The sequence below is a fragment of the Mercenaria mercenaria genome, unplaced genomic scaffold (genome assembly GCF_021730395.1).
Source record: "Mercenaria mercenaria strain notata unplaced genomic scaffold, MADL_Memer_1 contig_914, whole genome shotgun sequence".
Lineage (NCBI taxonomy): Eukaryota > Metazoa > Mollusca > Bivalvia > Venerida > Veneridae > Mercenaria > Mercenaria mercenaria.
This window is the reverse complement of record NW_026463829.1, coordinates 52,006-62,779: the sequence shown is the minus strand read 5'-3', so window position 1 is coordinate 62,779 and position 10,774 is coordinate 52,006. Positions and strand designations below refer to the sequence as shown.

Genomic DNA, 10,774 nt, shown 5'->3' with positions numbered 1-10,774 from the left:
ATATTAAAGCAAATGTACTCTGTATGCAGTCATGTCAATGACATTATGAATACGTTCGTGTTAGAGAATACCTATCGCTGTTTTGATTTAAAATGACATAATTAAATACTAGAATGCATTAAAATGAGTTTTGTTTACTTATGATCTTAATACTTAAAAATAAATTCACTTTATAAATGATTTTTTTTTTCTAAAACAATGTCCCCCCTTTTAGAGCCTCATCTAATTCATTTGTTTGTGTCTTATATATTAAATGTGTATAAAAGGCAACTGAATAAATACAGTGTCAAGAATAATTACTGATTAAGGTCATAAATAAACTTTTTGGAAAACGCTTTACAATATATAATTAAAATAACAAAAAAATATAGGTCCCCTGTTGGGGCCTCATTTTAGGCAATAACGCCGCGTGTCTCCTACTTTCTTTTGATTTAGCATACTTCAAAATAGGTATATACAAAGTTTCGTATTTTCTCCACAAAAAGAAATATATTTTCCCTATAACCCGCCGCTAAGTCCTATCAGATAGTTTAAACTTTATTTCGACTATTACGCTTCAAGTTATAGTTAAAAGCTGCGAGATAAGCCGACGCACAATTTGAAAATTAAAAATAAAATGGCCTATTTGGCATAAACTATTTTGGACAGTTGAGCTATTACACAGAGCCTAAAATAAATATGTTGGTTAAGGATAACCTTAACCTCCGCAAAGAGACAAAATTTATTGCACTTTCCTTCTTGTTAAATTGTTTTTAAAATGACAATACACTTATGAACGTTCTTTACATTGCTAAGATAACTATTTTTTCGAGACTTCTAAACAAATAGTACTTTAGTATTTTACAGAATATCATAACGCTATGCAAATTTCGCTACAACTGTCATATAACTGTTCATTTGTTCCTTAGTGCTCACGTTTTCATTATACCACAACCATTATATCAATTTTGCTTGCAGAGCAGAAATGTCTGAAGAAAAATTAAATGACTTAACAGGAGCGTTGTCCTTGGCAACAGATGCTATCCCAATGTCACCAAGGCAATCACCTGAAAGTAGTAGACAGTCTGTGATACCGGGACAAAATGATCAGATACATGATGAGCGGACAAACACAGGAACAGAGGTGCAGCCAACGGAATCCTTAGAAAATATACCTGACCCACCAACTGATTGGAACTTTAATATTTTACTAAACAACATAGGAGAGAGTCTATCAGCTGAAGATCTAAGCAAAATGAAGTGTCTTTTTGAAGGTATTAAACAAAACAAGAACAGCAATTACACTGATTTAGTTAACAATTACTTAAGACCACTCCTGGACGTTTTATAATGTTAAAACTTGTCTTTTTGTTTTGACACACAATGCTTCTCATATTTAATGTAGGCATCAGTAAAAGTTTGCTATATAGGTCTTCATATAGATTGAATTATGATCTTCGGCAGATTTGATATTGACTAGATATTGTTGTTATTTTCAAGTGAAAAACATATCCTAGGAAAGAATTGAATATGCGAAGTATTCAGTTTGGAAATTGTATGAAATTCTGTACAATTGTTATTTAAACGTTTCAAAACAGACTTCCGTCACGTCTATAGACCTGAAACTATTATAAACAAGTTTGTTGAAATTGAAGATTAAACAGCATAATTATGAAGATTATCTGAAATAATCTGCACATGATGAAACATTCTGTATAAAACACATACACTTTCAATTCCAAAAGATAAACGGTAAGGGAGGTTATTCTTAAATATACAATCGTGCAAATATTTGCAACAAATAAAAACAGTAAATTAATTTTTTGCTAATGTTACCTGTACATTGTACATATTTCTCCATGTAAGCATTAAAACATATTTTCATTTCCTTCAGGTGAGGGTGGAATAGGCAAAAGCGTCCTTGAAAAAATTAAATTACCACAAGACCTTTTTCGAATATTACGAACACGTGGTTACATCAGTCGTGACAACCTCTTGTATCTTCAAGGGATCCTTTACTTGGCAGGGAGGAGAGATCTTATTCAAGATGCATTGGACTATTCTAAAACAGTTGGAAACGTTTTGCATTTGTATGCGCCATCATATCAGCCAGGTATTTTTTTGTAATTCTTAGCTCGACAATATGAAATTTTCAGCTAGTAGAGCTATTGCTATCACACTTTCATTGGGGAGCGGTGGTCTAGTGGTTACGGTGTCGGCCGCTCAATCTGGGAGTCGTTGGTTCGAGCCCTATTGGGGTCACGATCACGTCTTCTCATATGACACCAGTACTGGTTTTTCCAGGAAGCGGACTCGAAGTGGTTCAAATAAGCTTAAAGCTTTCATCACAGTCCAGCTAAAATAAATTTGTATAAACTCAACTTTCACTGGCTTCGGCATCCGCGTCAAAAAGTTTTTCATGTAAGCAGGTTCTCTTAAACTACTTGACCTTATGCTTTCAAACATTCAAAACATGTATTCGGCATTTTGAGATAGATGACCTAACAGGACAAATTACATGAGTCTAGCTTTTATTTTGGCAAAATCAAGCCTCTTTTTAATTTAGGTTTTCAGATTAAAGTTTTGCATGAAAGCAAGTGTCTCAATAACTGATTGGTCAAGTGCTTTCAGACTTCACACATGCATTTGGCATCATGAGATGACCCATCGCGCAAGTAACTTTTCTCTAGCATTTATTTTATTAAAATAACGGCCAAAGAATATTCGGCTTTAAAGTGTTGCATGTAAGCAGGTTTCTCAAAACTACTGAGTCAAATACCTTCAGACTTCACACATGACTTCGGCTTCATGAGATGACATTGTGTGGCAACACGTGTAACTGTAACTTTTATTTTATATTTATATTATGCCCCTTTGTAACATAGATTTTTATTGTACGGTTTTGCATATACGCATGTTTCTCCTAATGTTTTCAGATTCTCCATACGTCTTGGCATCTTGGGATGACCTCACATAGCAAGTTTTATTACTCTGGCTTACAATTTAGCAAAACGTTGCCCATTTTTCAGCTAAGAAAATTTGCTAACGTTTTTGTATGTAAACTAGTATTAGGTGGATGGTCTTCAAATAGTCGAGCGCGCTGTCATTAGACAGCTCTTGTTACAGTTTGCATTTTAAAATTGTCAAGTTTCGTAAAGGGACAAATGTACTAATCAATCGAAGCCATCTTTTCAAGATCTGCTCTAGATTTATTCTCCTAAATATATGCCTTACTTGTCATTAACTGATACTTGAATAATTAGAGATTAGTTTACATGGCCGGTATGCCTTAAGGCGATATTGGCATACTAGGAGAGATATTGGTCCAGAATGCCAATATCGCCCTAAGGCACACCAGCCCTGTTTTGCAACCTATTTATTGCAAATGTTCCACTCTACTGTTAAAGTAAAAACAAAATTAAAATAATTTAATGTTGCACAGCGTCATTGGATGTTCATGTAATACGCGGGAACGTCACCGTTGTCTGATGACACTAACGTCATTTCCTTTCCAACATTTGTTATAAATTCTTGCGTTCTAGGGCCGTAGTTTCTTGTGTCAGCATTAGTCAACCGCGATAGAAGAGGAAGCTAGCGAAATTATGTTAATTTACCATCCTTTCTTTTGTAAAATAAATGTTAGTTTGTATACACATGACATCCTGTTAGTGGAAGTATAAAATCTGTATGTTTTGCGCAGCCGGAAGTGTGCCTGATATCGCCGGAAGTGTGCCAGATATCGATATCAGGCACACCAGCACAAACGAAAACTAATACCGACCTAACGCTGCTCATATACGTTTGAATTCAGTATAAGTAACTATTTTCAGTAACATATGCAATAATGAAACATATTGTCTTTATATACCTGTGGTATGCTATACATGTATCATATATATTTTCGTTTTTTTCCCGCTTTTTTCAGAAAATGGTTACAGATTCGTAAAATTCCATGTTGCTGGTAGAAACTTCAGAAATTATTCAAGGAAAGATGTAGAGCTTCTGCGTTGTAGAGTACAGAAGCTGCTCTTTGTGCCAGAGAAGTTTGTCATTATAAGTGGAATTGAACCATCCTCAAGCTTAGTTATCACATTTATGATACCCGATATGTATGTTGAAATACTGCAAGATTTGCTAGTGGAAGGTGATGACCTTGTCGATCTACAGGAGAATGGTGTCGATATTGTTGAAATAGATGGAAAAGTTTACAATATCAAAGGTTCGGAAACAGTAATGATATTTACAAACAGTTAGAAAACATAACGATGGGCTTTCTCAAAAGGGCATAAAGCATATTTTCTCAGTAGTAGAATTAACCTACTAGTAGATAAAACAAATGAGTCGTACCGAAAGTAAAATGAACGAATGAAAACGTGTCTTGCGTTATCTTTAAGCTTGATTCGGCAGATAAGAATATGAGTTGCAACTTTTTGTTTGCCTCTTTTGCATATTTTAAATTATGCTTTCTAGAACACCATTCATCACTTCAGTTTTCTTACGATATAGACAATTGTCTGCTATATACTTGTTTATTGATTATAATTGACCTGTCTCGAATACACTGCAGGGGTTGGATGATAACTTTCATAATTATTGCCCATAGCAAAATATAGATTTACAACAAACAAACTTTTTATTCAAAAGGTACCAGCGAGAGTCTCTGTGTGGAAACGGACCAGCAAATCAAGTTGTTAAATGTTTACGAGCAACTTCAACAGACCAAAGTACGCCTTGACAGTAGTGAAATGGCATGCATTGACCTTTCGCGTCAGATCAATTACCTTCAGTCCAACATAGACACAACGGAAGAGAAACTACGCAAAGTTGTGACAGAATTGGACTCTCTAAAAAAAGTAGTTTCAATGTCAAGAGATGAAACACAACCCGCGTCCCTAAAAGAACTTACCAGTCTGAAAGAATTTACTGAAGCTTTACATCAAATTAATATAGAAACGGTCGACAAGAAAGCAGTTCAAAGGTTGATTAATGCCTCTGTAAATATAGTATCTACAAGAATGAGGGAAGGTCACAGGATACAGGAACAAAGTTTACTGCTCGATTTGCAGAACATGCAGTCACAACTTATCCCCCTGATGTTTGAGCTTGAACAACACAGATTTTTAACGGATTTGAGCCACATCGATAAATCTGTGCTCGACGGATTGCAGTTGCTATTACAATCTCTCAAAGGTACATTTATCGATTTACATTTTCAGCATACATACATACATACATACATACATTTATCGATTTAAATTAACAATTTCACCATACATACATACATACATAGTTTTTATAATTAACCCAATTTTTATACGCCCGTTTGAAAAACGGGACGTATTATGGGAACGCCCCTGGCGGGCGGGCGGATTCGGCGTCCACAGACTTTGTCCGGAGCATATCTTCTTCATGCATGGAGGGATTTTGATGAAACTTGGCACAATTGTTCACCATTATGGGACGGAGTGTCATGCGCAAGAACCAGGTCCCTAGGTCTAAGGTCAAGGTCACACTTAGAGGTCAAAGGTCAAATTCAAGAATGGCTTTGTCCGGAGCATATCTTCTTCATGCATGGAAGGATTTTGATGCAGCTTGGCACAATTGTTCACCATCATGAGACAGAGTGTCATGCGCAAGAACCAGATCCTTAGGTCTAAGATCAAGGTCACACTTAGAGGTCAAAGGATACAAGAATGAAAACTTTGTCCGGAGCATTTCTTCTTCATGCATGGAGGGATTTTGATATAACTTGGGACAAATGTTCACCACCACGAGAAGGAGTGTCATGCGCAAGAACCAGGTCCCTCTGTGTAAGGTCAAGGTCACACTTAGAGGTCAAAGGTCAGATACAAGTATGACTTTGTCCGGAGCATTTCTTCTTCATGCATGGAGGGATTTTGATGTAACTTGGCACAATTGTACACCATCATGAGACGGAGTGTCATGCGCAGGTCCCTTCTTTAGAATTACTTCCCTTTGTTGTTACTATAAATAGCTTATATTTGTAACTTTTTCATTACTAGTCGTAGGAAAAAATCGAGACCACTTTTCTGTAGTACAACATGCATGTTACCTGGTAAGTATTTTTGTGTGGACTTTAATTTTTTTTTTAAGATTAACTTCCCTTAGTTGTTACTATAAATAACTTACATTGTAACTTTTTTATAACTGACCGTAGGGAAAAACCAAGACCACTTTTCTGTGGTACAACATAGATGTTACTTTCAATTTAAGGTATCTCTACCTAGTAAGGATTTTTTTGGTGGACTTAGAAAAACAAAAGAATTACAATAATTACTAAAAAAAACATAGTAAACAACCACAAAATTAAAATTCCATTTGCAAATACAGGTGCTAATGTAAAGAAATTTGCTGTGACGGGCGTATATTGTGACATTCTGGCACTCTTGTTGTATTTATATTTATTTCACTATAAGGACTAAATATACATCAATCATGTAAAAGTCCTGCGATGACGCCATTGTTAGATGTTTTTGCCTTTATTCGTGGTAACTGCACCAGAGGGGTTAAGTGTATAAGTGTCGTTCTTCTATTCATTTTTACGGATTTGGTTCCGAAAAGACTAAGATGTATGAAAATGCATTGGTAATAAGACGAGATATGTCTTGACACATTTATATTTAACTATAACTTCTAAATGTTTGCATATTTTCTTTGCTGTGTTAATAGCAGTAAACGCCTAGACTGATAACAACATAAGTTTTAGAGTTTGTCACAAACTATGACAAGTACTGTGAGAAATGAGTCAGAATGAAATTAAATTCACATAAACTAAAAAAGCTTTGAACAAAACGTTAGTTTTACATTATTAACTTGTTTTTTATGATTTACTTTATGCAAAATTACAAACGAATAAGGTTGATATCAACTCCACAATGAAATGACATCTTATTACAAAATTTAATTTTTGTTCCCATGTGTTGTCATTTAGCGCCAACACAAATTTCCCTGACACCGCATGGACTACAGATGTTGAAAAAGATCAGCAGTAAACTCCGCTATAAAGAAAAAGAAAAGCTTAGACAGAAATATCAATGGACTCCAGATGGCAAAATTGAGAAATCCATGGCAGAAGACCCAAACCTATTTCTTGCATGTCTCTACCATAAGGAAATAGAAAGAACAAGATTATATATCCATTGCCGTAAGTGTGGATTCATTGGCATATATTAATTAATAGAAAGCAGAATGTTTAAATATTTCCTGTAATTAAAAGAAGAAATCATAGTAAGAGAAGATGCTATAATTTGACCAGTGCTGTTTGTCAATTCAAATGTTCTTAAAATCTTCTACACATAATATTCAATAATTATTATAGTATGTTTTCAATAGGTTCGGGCCAGTGGAGCAGTTATGACATTATTATTCATTAGAAAATTTTTCCCATTATTAAAAAGTCTTAAAAATTCAAATAAATAAGTTTCACTTGATTAAATGAGTGAAAACTATTTGTCACGAAATATTAACATATTAACTTTTCATAACAATATAGTCAAATATCAGAATTTGTAAGATACTGCAGGAAAACGACGTCGTTTTTGTTAGTGTTATTGGTTTCTGTAAGGATAATGGAATTCGTTCGTTTATATAATGTCATTATCTAAGAAAACAATATGTGTTTTTGTTCATTTTCATCCTATGATAAGGTATTACTGCATTTTTAGCTCACATGTCACGAAGTGACAGTGTGAGCTTTTGTGATCGCGCAGCGTCCGTCGTCCGTCCGTGCGTCCGTCCGTCCGTGCGTCCATCCGTGCGTAAACTTTTGCTTGTGACCTCTCTAGAGGTCACATTTTTCATGGGATCTTTATGAAATTAGTCAGAATGTTTATCTTGATGATATCTAGGTCAAGTTCGAAACTGGGTCACGTGCGGTCAAAAACTAGGTCAGTAGGTCTAAAAATAGAAAAACCTTGTGACCTCTCTAGAGGCCATATTTTTCACAAGATCTTCATGAAAATTGGTCAGAATGTTCACCTTGATGATATCTAGTTACAGTTTGAAACTGAATTACGTGCCATCAAAAACTAGGTCAGTAGGTCAAATAATAGAAAAACCTTGTGACCTCTCTAGAGGCCATATTTTTAATGGGATCTGTATGAAAGTTGGTCTGAATGTTCATCTTGATGATATCTAGGTCAAGTTTGAAACTGAATTAGCTGCGGTCAAAAACTAGGTCATTAGGTCTAAAAATAGAAAAACCTTGTGACCTCTCTAGAGGTCATACTTTTGAATGGATCTTCATGAAAGTTAGTCAGAATGTTCACCTTGATGATATCTAGGTCAAGTTCAAAACTGGGTTACGTGCCGTCAGTAACTAGGTCAGTAGGTCAAATAATAAAAAAACCTTGTGACCTCTCTAGAGGCCATATTTTTCATGGGAACTGTATGAAGGTTGGTCTGAATGTTCATCTTGATGATATCTAGGCCAAGTTCGAAACTGGGTAAACTGTAGTTAAAAACTAGGTCAGTAGGTCTAAAAATAGAAAAACCTTGTGACCTCTCTAGAGGCCATATTTTTCAAAAGATCTTCATGAAAATTGGTCAGAATGTTCACCTTGATAATATCTAGGTCAAGTTCGAAATTGGGTCATGTGCCTTCAAAAACAAGGTCAGTAGGTCTAAAAATAAAAAAACCTTGTGACCTCTCTAGAGGCCATATTTTTCAAAAGATCTTCATGAAAATTGGTCAGAATGTTCACCTTGATGATATCTAGGTCAAGTTCGAAACTGGGTCATGTGCCTTCAAAAACTAGGTCAGTAGGTCAAATAATAGAAAAACCTTGTGACCTCTCTAGAGGCCATATTTTTCATGGGATCTGTATGAAAGTTGGTCTGAATGTTCATCTTGATGATATCTAGGTCAGGTTCAAAACTGGGTCACATGAGCTCCAAAACTAGGTCACTATGTCAAATAATAGAAAAAAAACGACGTCATACTCAGTTCAAAACTGGGTCATGTTGGGACAGGTGAGCGATTCAGGACCATCATGGTCCTCTTGTTTAAAGTTACTTAAAGTTTAGAATATAACTAACAGCACTTCTTTCTGAAACTAAACGCCCCATGGGGTCTTAACACTTGGGTTTGCAGTAACTCTGTGATTCCAGCAGGTATGCAAATTTTGATTCCATACCTCATATTATTATTTCGATGTAAATGAGATGTGGAACCAAAATTTGTAGTCCTGTTCGGCGCCATATAACCTATACTGTGTTGATGCGCCGTAAAACCCAAATAAATAAATAAATGAAATTCTGAAACTAAATAGTTTAATTTATATCTGGATAAATACCTCTTTAAATGGGGGTAAACTGTGAAATGAAATCACTGGAACAGATAAAGTGAGAAGACCTTCCAATTTTCTGGAATACAATCATGATGGTAAACTATGATATAAGAAAAGATCACTTGGTCTGAGACTTAGGGCAAATAGATATTCTACATGCCGTGTTTTCTTGTAAACAGAGATTAGAAAATCGTTGCTTACGACAAAATTGTCAGTAGGGTATACTTTCCATTTTTTGGATGAAATTTCATTTTCAGAAAGCTTTGTAGCAGATTGCCTGACCGAAGTTGGCAGAGAAGACTTGAAAAAGTTTCTGGAGCCCAAACCGCAACCGAACCCACCGAATCCACCGAGCCCACGCTACTTTACCGAGGCAAGACAAAAGGCAGATCCTTCACAAGGTCAGAATAGTCAACAGCATCAAAAGCAGCAACAGGCACAAAGGCAAGAGACACCACAGTTTCAGCCACAACATCAAGATCAATCTGTTCTTATCACAAGAATGGCACAACAAATACAAGAGATGTACAACACCTTGCAGACAAAACAGAATATGTACGCATCAAAATTTGATGACTGGAAAACCCCGAGCTTTCCATTTTCACCACAAGCGTTTCAAAATACACAGCGAATTTAAAATGTCATTGGTCGTTTTTATTCTCGCTATTTTTAGATATTGTTCGAATATTCAAATTTTCAGATAGCTGTTTCTTGTCAGAACATTAACTTAGAATTATCTGACGTAAAGGAAGTTATCGCTTTGTCGGAATGAATTTTGTTTTACAGGAATATTGCTAGAAATCGATGCCTCTTATCACACAAGTAGAAAATATAAACTAGCTCCAGTGGCTTGTTGCTTGTAGTTACTAATGAAGTGAACACAGAATTAAAGTGATTTCCTTCCTATAAAAACAATGTAAAAATATTGAATATATTCCAATTTTATTTTGATATGTGAGGCCGGCCAACCTAGTTCCTTTTCTTTAGGGTGAAACATATTGTTGATGTTTATTGTAAAGATTATGTTCTATAAATTATATATTTAGCGTAACACTTCTGTCACCGTAAATATGCTATTATAGTTTTAATAAGGTTTAGAAGTATGTCTATCATGAAAACAGAAATATTTGGTAAATAAACAACATCTTTACCAGGAATCTACCTGTTCATTACATGTTCAACTTCTACCGTGCTTTCAAGTAGGATTGGACAAATTAAATATTCTCAAAAGTTGTCAGCCTTTAAAAAGGAATGCCATTCGTAAAGAAATGGGGAAAAACAACTGTTGAAAACTACGTTTTACCTAGTTATGTGAAGTTTCAGCACTTTTACATCATTGCAAATGCATCAAAACGCTGATATGTAACAGTTGTTTTTTTAAATTGTGAGTTTTTAAAGGCGCTGAACTGTGCTAAAGTGCTGCACATTTATGCAGTCCTTTTCAGATATTTCAATGACATTTTATAAGAAATATATTTTTCTTGTTT

At 35.1% G+C, this 10,774-nt stretch overlaps 1 protein-coding gene across 1 annotated transcript; it reads left to right on the top strand.

Annotated features, from left to right (window-relative positions):
* Positions 1-957: 957 nt before the first annotated feature.
* Positions 958-10,557, top strand: LOC128554974 (probable basic-leucine zipper transcription factor R; the record flags this gene model as incomplete). The annotated part of the gene is given in 6 exon segments (XM_053536312.1): positions 958-1,253; positions 1,874-2,092; positions 3,905-4,198; positions 4,624-5,169; positions 6,932-7,144; positions 9,545-10,557. Coding segments are annotated over 6 exon segments (1,941 nt in total). The 3' UTR covers positions 9,925-10,557.
* Positions 10,558-10,774: the final 217 nt, after the last annotated feature.